The sequence below is a fragment of the Phoca vitulina genome, unplaced genomic scaffold (assembly GCF_004348235.1).
Source record: "Phoca vitulina isolate PV1807 unplaced genomic scaffold, GSC_HSeal_1.0 scaffold48, whole genome shotgun sequence".
Taxonomy (NCBI): domain Eukaryota; kingdom Metazoa; phylum Chordata; class Mammalia; order Carnivora; family Phocidae; genus Phoca; species Phoca vitulina.
In genome coordinates this window covers 6596073-6614306 of record NW_022589751.1, presented here as the reverse complement: position 1 = coordinate 6614306, position 18234 = coordinate 6596073, and the positions used below count along the sequence as shown (strand labels likewise).

The 18234-nt window shown below is 35.6% G+C and overlaps 1 protein-coding gene and 1 pseudogene across 11 annotated transcripts in view; one reads left to right on the top strand and one right to left on the bottom strand.

The window, feature by feature from the left end:
- Nucleotides 1-18234, bottom strand: part of EXOC6 (exocyst complex component 6) — a 206852-nt gene that overhangs the window by 144588 nt on the left and 44030 nt on the right. For all 11 annotated transcript variants that reach the window (XM_032432559.1, XM_032432560.1, XM_032432561.1 and 8 more), the window contains exon 6: nt 7293-7497. In XM_032432559.1, the coding sequence (XP_032288450.1) occupies nt 7293-7497 (205 nt within the window). The remainder of the gene's footprint in view (nt 1-7292; nt 7498-18234) is intronic.
- Nucleotides 14150-15608, top strand: LOC116649592 (annotated as a pseudogene).

Sequence of the window (18234 nt, the reverse complement as noted above, 5' to 3'; positions counted from 1 at the left end):
TTCCAATTTCTTAACACACTTGCCAACGTTGTCTTTTGTTTGATAACAGCAATCATGAGAGGTGGGAGGTGATATGTCCTATTGTGATTTTGATTTGCATTTCCCTAATGGTTGGTGATGTTGAGCACTTTTTCATATACCTGCTGGCAATTTGTGTTATCTTTTTCGGAGAAATGTCTATTCAAGTCCCTAGCTGATTTTTACATCAGATGATTAAGGTTTTTTTGCTACTGAGTTGTAGGTTTCTTTACATATTGTGGAAATTAATCCCTAATCAGACATAGTTTGCAACTATTTTCTCCCGTTCTGGGGACTGTCTTTTCACACTGTTAACTGCTTCCTTTGATGTGCAGAAACTTTTTAGTTTGGTGTAGACCCACTTGTTTAGTTTCTGCTGCCTGTGCTGTTTGTGTCATATCCTTCTACTTTCTTTGAATTTAATTTGCTATTCTTTCTCTAACTCCTTCAGGTGGATACTTAGATCATTGATTTCAGCTGTTCTTTCCTAATTCATAAATTTAAGGCTATAAATTTCCCTTAAACATGACTTTTGCTGCATCCTACAAGTTTTGATATATCATACTTTCATTATAATTCAAAATATTTTCTGGTTTCAATTGAGTTTTTTTTTTTAAAGATTTTATTTATTTGACAGAGAGAGACACAGCGAGAGAGGGAACACAAGCAGGGGGAGTGGGAGAGGGAGAAGCAGGCTTCCCGGCGAGCAGGGAGCCCGACGCGGGGCTCAATCCCAGGACCCTGGGATCATGACCTGAGCCGAAGGCAGAGCTCAACAACTGAGCCACCCAGGCGCCCCTGCACTGTTAATTCTATAAATATGTAAACCCCATAAGATGTTGTTTTATACAGCCAACATAACATATGCAATTTTACCCAAAAGAGTTGCCCTTTCTGTTTATTTGCTACACCTCTGGGTTTCTAACTGGGATAATTTTCTTTCTGTCTGAAAATAATATTTCTTTTTTGTAGGTCTACTAGAAATAAATCCTCTAGGTTTTTGTTTATCTGAAAAAATATCTTCATTTCACCTTCATCTTTTTTTTTTAAAGTAAACTCTACCCACAACATGGGGCTCAAACTCCTGACTCCAAGGTCGAGAGTCACATGTTCTACCAACTGAGCCAGCCAGGCACTCCCATTTCACCTCCATTTCTAAAAGAAATTTTTGGTGGGTAAACAATTCTAGGTTGACAGATAAGGTTTATCAGCACTTTAGATATTAGCTCACTGTCTTTTGGCTTCCATTAATTCTGCTGAGAAGTCAGCTAAAGATTAGTATTATTATTACTCTTTTGAAGGCAATAAAATTTTCCCTCTGGCTGCTTTTAAGATTTTTCTTCTTTTACCTTTCTAATATTTTACTATTATATGCCTAAGTATGGGATTTTTGCATTTCTCCTGCTTAGAATTCACAGCACTTTTTGAATCCATGGCTTCAAGGTCTGCTATATTATTTATGTCTATCACTCTTTCTTCTCCTTTCTGGACTACGATTACACATCTGTTAAATCTTCCCATCTTATACGTCTTTAAACTCTTTACTTTACATCCTTTTGTCTCTCTGAGCCTCAATTTGGGTATTTTCCTCTGACCTACTTCTGGTTCATTAATTCTCTCTTCAGCTCTAATCTGTCTTGCCAACTACACACTGAGTTCTTAATTTGTAATGTATTTTCAGTTCTAGAATTCACAGATGGTTTGCTTTATGGTTTCCAATGATCTGCCAAAATTCTCCATCTTGTCTTATAATTCCTTGACTATGCTAATTTTTTTTTTTTTAAGATTTTATTTATTTATTTGACAGAGAGACACAGCGAGAGAGGGAACACAAGCAGGGGGAGTGGGAGAGGGAGAAGCAGGCCTCCCGCAGAGCAGGGAGCCCGACGCGGGGCTCGATCCCAGGACCCTGGGATCATGACCTGAGCCGAAGGCAGACGCTTAACGATTGAGCCACCCTGGCACCCCTTGACTATGCTAATTTTAAAGTCCATATCTAATAGTTCCATTGTTTAGACTTTGTTTCCCATCCTAGAGTTAGCTTTATATCAATTACCAAAGAGTATACTCCTCTTCATTTCAGTGAGTCAAGTTAAATAACGATCCAATTATTTTCATGACCTTTGGTTTGGAATATTGTCAGTTTTAAAAAAGAAGTACCACTAATTCCTTTTTAAGTGAAAAACCAGCTACATAAAATTTAAAATACCAGAAAAATTAAAAAGATATGATATATGCATGAATGTACATAAAACATCCTGCCTTAACTTCAGTGATTATCAGTAGTGAAAAAAATTTTTAATTTTCTGAAGCCCTGAAGTTACATGGGACCATTTACCTCCTGAGTCGGCATATGTGTGTGTTGGTGGGAGGGACTGGTTCACTCTTGGCCAAAATCCCAACTCTATGAAATGTCCACTAACCCCACAGAAGGAACTATAGTATCAAGCTGTCCAAACTTTGTCAATGATTTTCTGTTTTCAGAGTTTAAATCATTCTTTAAAAGCATTGCTTCCAAACTGTGGTATGTACAAAACTAACATTTCACACAGTATCTACAAGTATTTCTTTTGTTTTTTAAAGATTTTATTTATTTATTTGAGAGAGAGAATGAGAGAGAGAGAGCACATGAGAGGGGGGAGGGTCAGAGGGAGAAGCAGACTCCCGGCTGAGCAGGGAGCCTGATGCAGGACTCGATCCCAGGACTCCAGGACCATGACCTGAGCCGAAGGCAGTCGCTTAACCAACTGAGCCACCCAGGCGTCCCTCTACAAGTATTTCTTGAAAAAAGGTTCTATGCTCAAATTAGTTAAATACACATTATATATTGTATCCCCTTTATAGATTTACAATTCATAACTAAAGGAATATACTTAACTTTAACCCGGATTTCCAAAACTTATTTGACCATTTAGTCTCCTGTTTTCCCCTAAAGGACATTATTAAAATGTGTGCCAGAAAATACAATATGGAAAATGTGAACTGAGACTATGAATTTTAGGTATTTAATTGTTAATTAAACATCAGGCTACTCATAGTGCATTCATCTCTCACAAGAAAGAGGGGAAAAAACAAAAACCAAAAAACGCTACAAGTACAAGCCTGTTTTTTTACTTTAAAAAATTCTCCCTGGAGAAGCTAAGACTCAACTCTAAGATCCTTCAAAAAAATAACTTTTTGTGCCACTCATTTTAGGCATGGTACTAGACCCCAAGAAGGTAAAAATAAATAGGATATAATCCCTCACTTAAAAAACTCACTGTGTAGGGGGGCCTGGGTGGCTCAGTCAGTTAAGCATCTGTCTTCTGCTCAGGTGATGATCTCAGGGTCCTGGGATAGAGCCCAGCACCAGGCTCCCTGATAAGCAGGGAGTCTGCTTCTCCCTCTCCGTCTGCCCCTCTCCCCTGCTCATGTGTGTGCATGTGCTCTCTCTCTCAAAAAAAAAAAAAAATCTTTAAAAAAAACCCCAAACTCACTGTCTAGTTAAGGATACAAAATAAACAATTATAGTGTGAAAAATAGAAGGGATATATACACCAAGGAGGAAGTGACCATCTCTTGCTGGCAGGAGTGAGACAGAGGAAAACAGATTCCACAGACAAGGTGATGCTTAAGCCAGCTTTTGGGAAAAAAAGCAGGAATTCTTCAGACGTGAAATTTGGGAAAATGGAAAGCCTTCTAGGTAGAGGAAACATATTGTGTATTCAAAAATTTGTAAGAGATCCAATACTGTTATATCACAGGAAGAAGGAGTATCAGGAGATGAGGCTTTTGTTTCATACTGAAGAATTTAGATTTAGGTAAAGGGTCACATGGAAATATGGTTAGCTGTGGGGAGGAGCATAGGAAAAGAAATGGTAGAAGTGTTGGCCAGGAGATTAGAGTTAGAATTTCAGATTAGTAAGCTGGAAAAGATAAAGCCTAAATTAAGTATAAGAGAATAAAATTTGAAGCCAGCGTTCAGAAGAATCCAGAGATTCTGAATCTAGAGACTGTCATTATGTCAGAGAACTATGTAGGACTCAGAGAACTTTCTCTTTCACTGAAGAGAAAGTGGTCATACTTGCATTTTAGAATAATAAGTGGAGAAAAGACTAGAGATAAGGAGAATAATTAATCTGATATAACAACAGTCCAGGTATGTAGAGAGAAGGAATCTACAGATATTGAGAAGCAGAATTGATAGTTACTAAGTAGGACTTAGAAAAAAATTACATAAAGAATATAAATACTCCTGAAAAGTCTAAAGTACTCCCCAGTTTCTGGCTTATGAAAGTAGGACATATTACTACGGGACATAAGAAATATAGGAAAAATAGATTTTGTAAGAAGATAGTGAGTTTACTTTTAGAAATGCTAGGTTTGATGGGCCTACAGGATATTCAAGAGAATATATAACAAGTAAATCCACAAATGGGACATGAGATAATGGAATTAAGACATGCTTAGAAAAGGTTTCTGTGATGAAGTTCTGTTTAAGTTGCAGAGGTAGGGAGCTTGATTCTTTTTACAAGAAAATAATGGTAGTAAACTAGGAAGAGTCTATTCCCTTTCAGCAGGAAAATTCTCATAAACCTCAAATCCCAGGGCCCATGACCTGGTGGATGGCCTAGGCAGAAAGTCCAAAACTGGTCTATGAAAAACAAGTCAGAGAAGATAAGTTTAACAATGAAACAGATTGTATAATAGAACATGAACTCTTGAACTATCGTTTACATCCTTGTGCTGAAAAAACCTTACCAAGTGATTGTGTTTTTTATCCTCATGGCATACATAAAACTCCTTGTCTAGACTTAGGAGAAAAAGTATTGAAAACACTGTAATGCTGAAGACAAGAATATAATGTTGCATAACTCTCCAGTGCAGAAAAACACTCACTAATCAGAGGCAGTCAGAAAGACTTAGTATCCTGAGAAGATACAGGAGGTGCTACAAGAAGAATCAGAGGCTCCCCTGATTGCATCAGTCCTGTTAGTACCTTGAAGGTCAACAATGGAGGAGAAAGATGATCACTTTAGAGAAAAGCTTTTAAATCCCACACTTCATTATACCTTAACAGTGAGGTAATATCCACTCTTGGTTCTACTTTCCTAGGGCTTTCCTAACCTACATAGTTCTCTGAGATAATGACAGTCTCTAGATTCAGAATCTCTGCATTCTTCTGAATGCTGGCTTCAAATTTTATTCTCTTATACTTAACTTAGGTTTTATCTTTTCCATCTTACTAATCTGAAATTCTAACTAATCTCCTGGCCAACACTTCTACCATTTCTTTTCCTATGCTCCTGCCCACAGCTAACCATATTTCCATCATTCCAAAGATAGGGAAAATGGCCTCAGGCCTAGCTTCCAAAGAAAAGACAGGAAATAAATTTGGGTTTAGTTCTCTTTTGTAGCTTCTGTTTATTTACAGCAAATAAATATATTGTTTTATCAACCAAGTATTTAATCTGAACAAAAGATAATACCAAAATTATTTGAAGACTGAATCTGCTACAGTCCACCTACTGATAAGCAACAGTTAACAGGAAATTCTTTAAAAAGCAGCAACTTTAAAAAACATTATTGTACAAGTCCTACATTACTACATATGGTTTTCATTTATTATTAAAGTAAAATGATCCTGATAAAGAATTTTCAAAATCTATACATCCTCAAGGTAAACAATTTACTAAACAAATTTATTAAATCTATTAAACAAATTAACATAGAATAAAGCTGAAACAATTAATAGAAATATAATGGAGATTATCTGATTTATAGATAATTCTTTAAAAAGTTCAAGTAGGGAGGAAGTTCATATACTGAATTTTAATTTCCTCTGTTGTGACAACAGTCTGATACAGATACATTTCTTTAATTAGAAAATAAAGCAAAATAAAATAAAATAAAATCTTCTCAGGAAGCCCTGGCTGGAGAAGGAAGAGAAGGTCATGCCTGCGGTACCCTCTACAGCTTCCCACTCAGGGCCCACCCAGCCCATATCCCTCTGCCCCACCCTGCCATACCTGAAGCGTCTCTAGTTTCTAATACTTGAGAAAAAAAATTAGGGGTTAGAAAGCATGTTGAGCACTGTTTTATTTCTATGACACTGTGATTATTGGGAATTTTAACTAACTCAGGAATTTTAAGTTATAATCATTTTAAAACTTTTTATTACTAAAAATTTCAAATACAGATTAATATAACAAAATCCCAAGTACTCATCACCTACCTTCAACAATTAATATTTATACATTCTTGTTTCATCTATATACTTTACCCACTCACTTCACACATACACACACACACACTATACACAAACCAATTATTTTTTACAACTTTGAGGTCAGATTTACATACATTGAAATGTACAGATCGTAACTGTACAATTTTGACAAGTGGGAGACAGAACATTTCTATCTCCTCAGAAAGTCCTTTTGTGTCCCTTCCCAGGCAATTACCCCACCCAGAGGTAAGCACTTCTCTGATTTTTTTCACTTTAATTAGTTTTGCCTGCTTTAGAACTGCAATATAAATGGAGTGACACAATCTGTGCTTTTTTTGTGTCCAGCTTCTGTAGCTCAGCATTATGCCTGGGAGATTAATATTTGCTGTTGTACATATCAGTAATTTCATTCCTTTTTATTGCTAAGTAATATTCCATTGTGTTTTTATACAGCACAATTTGTGTATCCATTCCCCTTTTGATGTCCATTTGGGTTGTTTCTAGTTTTGGGCTAGCTGCGAACAAAGCTGGTATGAACATCACAAGGATATGTTTTCTTCATTTCTCATTGGAATTATCTAGGAGAAGAACTGATGATTCAAAAAGGAGGTACATTAACTTTACAACTGCCAAATCTTGTCCACTGTTTTCTTTTTATTATTGAGCTGTAGAAGTTGTTAATTCAAAGATAATACTTTTAAAGAGAACAATTTAGAACCTTAGGATAAAAGGAATCCCATTTGCCTCTGTGGCTGCCATGGTTCATCTAATTTTACACCAAATTCGCCTGCTGGCACAAGTTAATGAATTACCACATACTTGGGATGATTCCCAAGAGACAGGCTCGTGAGTCAAGTTAGATTGACCTAACTTAAATACAGAATAGCTGCAAACCAAAAGAAAATGTTGATTAAATCCATTCTAAACAAAGTTCAGGAAAGATACGAAAAGGATAAAACTAAACAAAAATAAGCATTTTATGTAATTAAAAACAAGTAAACTCTGGATATATTCTCTAATTAGACTATGAATAACATTAAATTAAAATTTTCCTTTTTAATCTCACCTGTTTCATTGCTGTTTCACCTATTTTGTCAGAATGTTTTCGAATGCTTTCCAAAAAGTCTTTGAGATCAGACATGGAGATTTCTTTAATATCCTCACGGAGTTTAGGAAGATTTTCTATCATTAGCTGACAAAACCGGTATTGACTAACTCGGGGAAAAAAAACATTCTCTAATTGTTCCATAGTTTTTAGAGCAGAATAATACCTGTGAAAGGTTAAGAAGAAAACTCCATAAAAAGTTATTACATTAATTTTCAAGTTAAAATAATTAGTCCAACACTCCAATCAAAAGGGACACAGTTAAAATAAGTAAAATTACCATTTACTTCTATTTACTAAGCATAAACTATAAACCACATGAACGAGATTGCAGGTTGAAAATTCATGACTTATACTAACATACAGTTTCCTTATTTCATTTCACTTAAATATGTAACATCTGTAACAACTTAAATCTGTCACCACAATATCTTTTTTTTTAAGATTTTATTTATTCATTAGAGAGAGAGAGAGCACACGTGGGGGTGGGGAGCAGAGAAAGAGGGAGAAACAGACTCCCCCCACTGAGCAGGGATCTTGCTGTGGGGCTCGATTCCGGGACTCCGGGATCATGACCTAAGCCAAAGGCAGACAGACGCTTAACTGAATGAGCCACCCAGGCACTTGTCATCACAATATCTTAAAGGTATATGCACAATATTTCCGAAATTTTTAATTATAATAGTTATTGATATGTGCTTTCATAATCTCTCTCCCATCCACATACCATCACATCAAAAAAGTACAGATTTAATTCAACTTAAAGTAAAATGTGTTTTAAGGACATCTTTTTGAAAATTTTACACTATTTAAAGCACTTAGAAATAATATTAAGTATCAAAAAACCAAGTGAAAAACCACAGTGATTTATTCTCAACTCAACAAATACATACTGAATGACATGGTGGATTGCAGTAATTAGTAAAATATAGCCTATGCCACAGAAAAACTGACATGTACTTTCATATACATACTTTGATTTTCTCTAGACTTCTATGAGGTAGATGTGTATGGCAGATATTACTATTAATACTCTACAGACGAAAAACTGAAACACAAAGAGTACACAATTTGGCCAAGATACTATAATTAACTGGTAGAAAAACCATAACTATCAGTTTCCTACAATAATATTCACCACCAAAATCTACTGAAAGTAGGTAGAAGAATTTTTTAAATTAATCAAATAATATTCTATACTTTCCCACTGATTTGGATATTAAAAATGAGAAAAGGCATGATCTAGAGAACAAAAAAAGTAATACACAGGTAATTTGAAAGATTGTAAATTCAAAGCTATTTAAAGATATTTACTGATTCTCTAGCCTATATTCCCAAAGATAGAGCATATTTTGCAAACTGTCACAAAATCTATCACTATTTTAAAAATTAGATGCCTAAATTTTATCTTTGTTATTTAAAATCATCAGAATTGTTATAAACAAATAAAATATACATTTGGTCAGAAATGAACATATTTAGGTGATAACATGGGTGGGAGAGATGTCATTACAATGACTTTGATAATACCTAAGACATTATAAATTTAAATGAAGTAAAATGATGAATAATATCTTTTCTGAGTAAAATAACATTTTATATACAATAGGTCAGTCAATAGTCAAATTTTGACCCTGCCCTATTTTGATCCTGCCCTATTTCCTGATTTGATGTGAATTAGGTATACTCCAAAAGTATTATCTCCACAACAGATAGGCTTTCTGAAAATTCATGGTAATGCCTACAATGTATTTGAAGTCATAAAGTGATAGAGGCTAAATGAAAGTATTACCAGGAGTTTTTGCAACATCCAAAGACACAATCAAATGACTTCATAACACAACTCTGCTTTCCTTCATGCTTCTATACCTCTCACCTCCCATCCCAGGCTTCCCATGTCACTGAACCATGAAGCCTTCCTAGCACCCCCACACAACACAACCAAGAAATGTGAGCAGTTAATGCCAGTGGGCTGAATCCTTAACTAATGAGAAAAGTAGGTCAGAAGATAAATTCCTCTTTCCTCCTCCTAGATGAAATGTCCTGAATTTACAATAATATATAGAACTCCCAAAAGTTCTTCAAAATTGATCAACATTAAGCATCACTGGCTAACTCAGTAACTCAACCTCATATTGCTCTCCCAAGTTCGCCAACTCATTTCCCTTTCACTCAACTCTGCTTCTCAGCTTCCGCAGGATTATAGTCCAAAAAAAGTAATAAACAATAAGGTTATAACTCAGGCTTTGCTTTCTAGGAAACTCAAGCTAAGAAACACAGCAAGGCTATATTCTTAGGCAGAGAACAGAAACCAGAGACCAGACCCTGAATCTTTCTAAAACTTAGCCACAAATCTCCTAAGCTTTATATTCCTAAATGCAAGCAAAATTTCCACAATGGATTACCATTCTCTTTTGGTATATATCATGCTATTTTTAAAAAATTGTAACAGTCATCCATAACTACTGGAAAAATACGAAACTATAAAGGGAAAAATAAAAAGCACCATCTGATTCTACCATGTAATAATGACCTCAATTTGGCCCCAGTTACATCCAGTCATATATCTACAACATTTCCAGGTCTGTATGCTCATATCTTATTTAAAAACATATCACGGAGGGGCGCCTGGGTGGCTCAGATGGTTAAGCGTCTGCCTTCAGCTCAGGTCATGATCTCAGGATCCTGGGATCGAGCCCCACATCGGGCTCCCTGCTTGGCGGGGAGCCTGCTTCTCCCTCTCCCTCTACTGTTCTCCCTGCTTGTGCTCTCTCGCTCTCTCTGTCAAATAAATAAATAAAAATAAAATCTTTAAAAAAAAAAAAAAACATATCATGGAAACTATCTTTAACTAAAATTATTCTAGAACAGATTAATACCCTACTTGTAAGTAAAAATGTGATGATGTCCTCATAATTGGGATTTTAAGTATCTGATTTTTTATTTTTTATAAATAAGACTAAAGTAAATTTCTCCCTATATCAAAACCTCTACCAAGATGTCTGCTTTTATAAATATGAGACATTTTAAAAAAAATTATGTGTCATCCCTAAATGGAAAACATGTGACTACTATAATGGTTCTCTGGCCCATAGGGTACAAATTATGTCACTGTTCTTATTTCATTTGCCTTCCCTTGAGCATTTCCAATTCACCGAAGTTTGAACTATCATAGAAGTGGTTACTTCAGTCTCTAATATTCTAAACACAGTGTCCTGCATATAAGAAAAAATTACAAGATACATAAATAAGCATAAAAATGTGATCCAAAAGTAAAAGTCAATGGAAGCATATATACAGGTGGCCTAGACCTTGGAATTAACAGATGAAAACTTTAACTATTATGTTATAGACTCTAGGAAGAAAGAGAAGTTAATATGCATTAAGAGATGGGAAATTTTAGTGGAAAAACAAATTACAACAAAGAATCAAATGAAAAAGCTGAAAATAAAATATCAGAATAAAGAACTCTTTCAATGGGCTTAAGAGCAGACTAGATGCAGAAGAAAAAATGATCCATGAATGTGAAGACAACTGAACAGATATTTTGCAAATTGAAACATACACACAAACACACAAAGAATAAAGATAGGATGAATAGTGTCTGAGATCAAAAGAAATAGGCTCAGTAAAGTTTAAGATAGGTCCAAAAAATTACCCACCATGAAACAAAAAAAGAAAAGAGAGAAAAGGAGGAGTTCTTAGAAATTATGGACGACATTAAATGATCTAACATACACGTAACTGGAGTTCCCAAAAGAAAGGGGAGAGAGAAAATAATGGTGAAGAAATATTTGAAGAGATAAGAGCCCTGAAATTTTCAAAACTGATGAAAGTTATCAACCCCAGATTCAAAATAAGCTAAACAAACCCCCAAGCAATATAACTATAAAGAAAACCACACCTAAACACATCATAGTCAAACTTATAAAAAAAATATATGGAGGCCAGAGGAAAAAAGACCTAATTGCAAATCTTGTAACACGAATGAGAATGATAGCTGAACTTCTGAATAGAAACAATGGAGAGCAGAAAATGAAAAAAAAAAAAACATAATATTTAAATTGTTCGGGGGAGGGGACCCTCTGAAAACCCAGAATGCCATACTGATACAAGCTATTGTTCAGAAATAGAAGTAAAATAAACACGTTTCCAGATAGACAAAGCAAGAAAATTTTCTTCAGCAGACAGATGTGTAGTATAATAAATACTAAACAAAATTTATCATGTTAAAGGCAATTATGCCACTTAGAACCCTGGATCTGCAAAAAAAGGAAAAAAGAGCAACAGAAAGATTAAGTGGATAAGTATAAAAGAATCTGTTTTAATTATGTGTGTGTGTGTGTGTGTGTGTGTGTGTGTATGTGTATTACAAGTAAATTATATTAAAACAAAAACACAACAAACAGGATGGGAATAAGTACAATTGTCTTAAGTTTCTTATATTGTTGATGAAGTATAATAACATTATTTGAGGGGCGCCTGGGTGGCTCAGTCGTTAAGCGTCTGCCTTCGGCTCGGGTCATGATCCCCGGGTCCTGGGATCGAGCCCCGCGTCAGGCTCCCTGCTCCGCGGGAGGCCTGCTTCTCCCTCTTCCCCTCCCCCTCCCCCTGCTTGTGTTCCCTCTCTCGCTGTCTCTCTCTCTGTCAAATAAATAAATAAAATCTTTAAAAAAAAAATAATATTATTTGAAAGTCAGCTGTGGTGAGTTAAAAATGCATACTGTGCTCTCTAGAGTAGCCAATAAAAGGTTAAACAAAGATATATACCTAGTAAGTGAATAGAGTTAGAGATAAATATATATATATACCAAAACAAAACCTCAATCATGAAAAGGAAGGAAAGAAAAAATACATCAGACAAATAGAAGATAATTAATTGAAAAGTCAACCATAATAATAATTACATAAATATAAATGGTCTAGGGGTGCCTGGGTGACTCATTTGGTTGGGCGTCCAGCTTCTGGTTTCAGCTCAGGTCATCATCTCAGATTCGTGGGATTGAGCTCCACGTGGGCTCTGCACTTAGTGGGGAGTCTGCTTGTGATTCTCTCTCCCCCTCTCCATCTGCCCCTCTCCCACTTTCTCTCTCTAAAATAAATAAATAAATCTTTTTAAAAGTAAAAAAAAAAATGGTCTAAAATGCCATTTGCAAAGTAGAGATTGCCCACTGGATGAAAAAAAGTAATACCCAACTATATGCTGTTGATAAGAAACACACTTTAAATATAAAGAGTAGGGTTAAAAGTAAAATGATGTCAAAGATATACCATGAAACATCCAGCTAGAATAACTAAAATGACTACATCAATACCAGCAAAGTTGAATTCAGGACGCAGAATATTACCAAAGATACAGAAGGACATTTCATGACACAACGTTAGTAAGAATATAAAACAATCATAAATATGAATGCATCTAATAACAGAGCTTTGAAATATATAGAAAAAATTTAAAGAACTAAAGGGAAAGTAGACAAACTACAAGAGGAGAAAACGTTACATCCCTCTCTTACCCCTGATAGAACTGGCCAGCAAAAAAAACACTAAGGAGAAAGAAAATCTGAACTGCTCTAACACTGACATGACCTAACTGGTATTTCTAGAACACTAAAGCCACAACTGCAAAATACACAGTCTCTTCAAGTACACATGAAATATTCACCAAGACAGATGATATGCTGGGTCACTAAACAATTCTCAATAAATGTCAAAGGTCTGAATTCCTACAAAGTATGTTCACTCACCCAAGAGTATCAAACTAGAAATTAATAATAAAGATTATAACATATCCTAAAAGTCCCCCAAATATCTGAAAATTGAATATACTTGTAAATAAACCAAACCTTTAAAAAAAGGAAAATTAAGGAGCAGCTGGGTAGCTCAGTCAGTTAAGCGCCTGACTCTTGATTTCAGCTCAGGTCATGATCTCTGGGCATAGGATCAAGCCCCATATCAGGCTCAGTGTAGAGTCTGCTTGTCCCTCTCTCTCTGCTCCTCTCCCCATTCTTGCACTCTCTCTTTCTCTCAAATAAATAAAATCTTAAAAAAAAGGAAAATAAAATATTTTAAACTAAAAGATACTAAAAACATTTCAAAACTGCACCTAAAGTAGTTCTCAGAGGAAAATTATAACTTTAAATGTTTGTAATACCAAAGAAAGGCATATGGCTGGCTCAGTTGGAAGAGGATGTGACTCCTGATCTCGGGGTTATAAGTTCAAGCCCCATGTTAGGTGTAGAGATTACTTAAATAAATGTTTTTAAAAGCCTAAAAAAAAAAACCAAATATATTTTATTTTTTGTCATTTTAGAGTCAATTGTGACATATATAGTATTTGGGTACAACTTAAGCTTTTTAAAATATACTGATTTTCCTATCCTAGAGAAAATGTTTCAATAGAAGTTGAGTTTCATTATAGCTTTTGTTTGTTCCTTCCATTGATATACTGATGTCTAGGAAATTATAGTCATTTTGGGGGGAAATTATAGTCATTTTAAATTAAAATTCACTTATTTCACAGCATATTTACTGTTGAAATCATTTCAATAAATGATTGAAAATTTTAAAAAAAGGCATAAAATCACTGTTCTAAATTTCTACTTCTACAGAAAAAGAACAAATAAAATCCCAAGTATAACAATGCAAATAATAAAAATAAAAATAGCCTTTTTGCCTGTCCAGACACCATCTGCCTCCTGCCCTTTGGTTGAGAGGAAGAGCAGAAGGAAGTCTGCAGGTCTGCAGGTCACAGCGGTGCGCCTTGAGGAGAGGACGCCTAGAGCAAACCGCCAGAAGAGGTCCAGACCATCCTGAACATGGAAAAATCCTGAAAAGAAAACGAAGAACAGCCACAGAGCGCACCCAAGACGGATGACGAGCAGCCTCCTGTGGAGCACTCTCCCAAAAAGCAGTCTCCGGAGGAACCATCTTCCGAGGAGCAGTCCTCGGAGGAGGAGTTCTTTCCCGAGGAGCTCCTTCCCGAGCTCCTTCCCGAGATGCTGGTGTCCGAGGAGCGCCCTCCTCAGGAGCGCCTTTCTAGAAGGGACCTTTTTGAAGAGAGCCCTCCCATGGAGCAGCCTCCTTGTGGAGTGGGAAAACACAAGCTAGAAGAAGGAAGCTTTAAAGAGAGGCTGGCTCGCTCTCGCCCACAATTTAGAGGGGACATACATGGCAGAAATTTAAGCAATGAGGAGATGATGAAGGTAGCAGAGGAGATGGAAGAAATGAAAAGAGTACACAACAAATTGATGGTTATGCATTGGAAGGTGAGACGGAACCGTCCTTATCCTATTTAATGTGTTCGGCCTTTAATTCTGTTTTGCCTGATATAAGTATTGCCACCTGAAGGTTGTATTTTCTCATATACCTTTCCCCATCTCAATTATAACTTTTCGCGTGGCTTTATTGTAGGTGTTTCACTTGTAACTGGCATAAAATTGGGTTTTCCCCACCCACAAGCTGCAAGTTTCCCTTTTTCAATCATGAATCTCATCCATTTGCATGAAAAGATGTACATTATATATTGTGAAGTGAAAAATAATTTTTGGAAAAGTAAAAATAAATAAATAAAGATAGAAATCAAAGAACAAACTCAAATATTAGATCTTTGAAAGTATCCATAAAATTGATAAGCCTCCTGTCACATAAATCAAGGGAATAAAACCACAAATTACTAATATTGGGACTGACAAAGATGAATATTACTACAGGTCCTACAGACATTAAAAGGATGATAGGACAATATTATAAATAAGTTTATGCCAATAAATTCAACAACTCAGATAAAGTGGTCCAAGTCCTTGACAAAACATAAGATAAGAAAACTGACTCAAGAAGAAATGAAGTCTTAATAGCTCAACATCTGTAAAAGTAATGGCATTCATATCAAAATTTTGCCAGCTGGCTTTGCTAAGAATACAGCACTCTGGGCTTATTTCAAACTGAGTACTTTTTTCTTTCTCTGTTGGTATTTTTCTGTGATCTTCACTCTGAGAATCTGGTAGGGCTCCTGATGCTAAAATTCGTAAGAAGAGTGGTGGACTTCCTGTACCCCCCGGAATTTTTTTTTATCTCTGAAGCCAGTATGCTCAATCACCTTTAAGTATTCCTATCAAGGTCCAGCAGTGGCTTCTGCTCTCAGTAAACTGTGATAGTCTCTATTTGCCTGTCTCTCCAATTCCAGGGGCAGCAGATTGCCCTATGACCTCATTTCTCCAATGGATCTAAAAAAGGTTTTTTAGGGACACCTGGGTTGCTTAATTGGTTAAGCATCTGCCTGTGGTTCAGGTCATGACCCCAGGGTCCTGGGATCGATTCCCACATCGGGCTCCTTCCTCAGCAGGGAGCTTGCTTCTCCCTCTGCCTGCTGCTCCCTCTGCTTGTGCTCTCTCTTTCTGACAAATAAATAAAAAAAATCTTTTTTAAAAAAAGGTTTTTTATTTTCAGTTTGATTAGCTCTCTTGTTGTAAAGACAGGAGTGATTGCTTCAAAGCTCTTTACATGTGAGATCAGAAACTGTAAGTTCCTTATTTTTATTCTTTCTTTTTCCTTTTTATTAATTTGTAAAAGTTCTTTATATATTGTGGTTATGAGTCCTGTCAGAAAAAAATCTTGCATATGTTTTCTCCTTGCCTATCAATTTTCTTAAAAGTGTATTCTGATGAATAAAATTTTTTATTTGAGGTCCACAATTTCCAATTCTGCATAGTAGCTTTTTGTGATCCTTCTAAAAAATATTTTTCCTTACCCCAGGTAATGTGAAAATATCTTCCTACATTTTCTTATAAAAGTTCTAAGATTCTGGGTGGAGAACAAACACAAGACCCAACTATATGTTGTATAAAAGGAACCACTTTAAACATAACAGAGAGATTAAAAGTTAAGGGATGGAGAAAAATATACTATGCTAACACCAATCAAAAGCTGGAGTAGCTATTTTAATTTCAGATAAAGCAGACTTCAGAGCAAGGAAAGTTATGAGAGATAAAGAAAAGCATTATATAATGATAAAATAATTAATCTCTAAAAAGACATAACAATCCTTAATGTGTATGTGACTAATAACAGAGTATCAAAATATGTGAGGCAAAAACTGATAGAACAGCAAGGAAAACAGACAAATTCATTAATATAGTTGAAGACTTCAAAACTCCTCTAACAGTAATTGACAGATCCAGCAGGCAGAAATTCAGTTAAGAATATGGTTGAACTGGGGCGCCTGGGTGGCTCATTCATTAAGCGTCTGCCTTTGGCTCAGGTCATGAACCCACAGTTCTGAGATTGAGCCCCACGTCCGGCTACCTGCTCAGCGGGAAGCCTGTTTCTCCCTCTCCCACTCCCCCGGCTGTGTTTCCTTTCTTGCTGTGTCTCTGTCAAATAAATAAATAAAATCTTTAAAAAAAAAAAAAAAGAATATGGTTGAACTGAAGAGCGCCATCAATCAACTGGATTTAACTGACATTTATAGAATACTTTTCATCCAACAACAGAATATATATTCTTTTCAAGCTCATATAGAAAATTCACCAATATAGACCATATTCTGGGCTATAAAACACACATCAACAAATTTAAAAGAATAAAAATCATATAAAACTAACATCATACTGATGAGAAACACAATGTTTTTCCCCACGAGATCAGAAACAGGCAAGGATGTTCCTCATCATCACTCTAATTTAATCATCATACTGATATTCATTGCTAATCCAATAAGACAAGAAAAAGAAATAAAAGGTAATCATACTGGGAAGAAAGAAAGAAAAGGCTTGTCTGCAGATGACATTATTATCTATGTAGAAAATCCCAAAGAATAGGGGCACCTGGGTGGCTCTGTCGTTAAGCATCTGCCTTCGGCTCAGGTTGTGATCTCAGGGTCCTGAGATCAAGCCCCGCATCGGGCTCCCTGCTCAGCGGGAAGCCTGCTTCTCCCTTTCCCACTCCCCCTGCTTGTGTACCCTCTCTCGCTGTGTCTCTCTCTGTCAAATAAATAAAAAAAAAAATTTTTAAAAAAAGAAAAGAAAATCCCAAAGAATCAACTAAAAAAACGCCCAGAACAGTAAATGATTATGGCAAGGTTGAAGAATACCAGGTTAACATACCAAAGTCAACCGCCTTTCTGTAAACCAGCAAGAAACAACTGGGATTTGAAATTAAAAACACGATACCATTTACTTTAGCACCAAAAAACAAATCATGAATAAATCTAACTAAATACATACAAGATCTATATGAAGAAAAGCACATAACTGATGAAAGAAATCAAAGAAAATCTAAGTAAATGGACAGATATTCCATATTTATGAATGGATTTCACAAAAATTAACTCATAATGGGTCACAGACATAAATGTAAAACACAAAACTCTAGAAATTAACATAGGAGAAAATCTAAATGACCTTGGGTTTGGCAATGAATTTTCAGAAACACCACCAAAGCATGATCTATGGGAAAAAACTAGTAAGCTGGACTTCGTTAAAATTAATAATTTTCTGTTCTAAAAAGACACTGTTAAGAGAATGAAAAGACAAGCCACAGAATGGGAGAAGATATTTTCAAAACATATAACTGATAAAGAACTAGTATATAAACTATACAAAAAACACTTAAAAGTCAGCAGTAAGAAAACCACCAACCAAATTTAAAAGCATACAAAATATCTGAAGAGATAGCTCATCAAAGAAGATATACAGATAGCAAATAAACATATGAGAAAATGCTCAACATCACATGCCAATAGGGAATTGCAAATTAAAGTGAGATATTACCTACATCTATTAGAATGGCTAAAATCCAAAACGCTGACAATACCAAATCCTGGTGAGGGTGTGGAGCAACAGAATGTTCATTCATTATTATTGCTGAGAGTGTAAAATAGTAAAGCCACTTTGGAAGACAATTT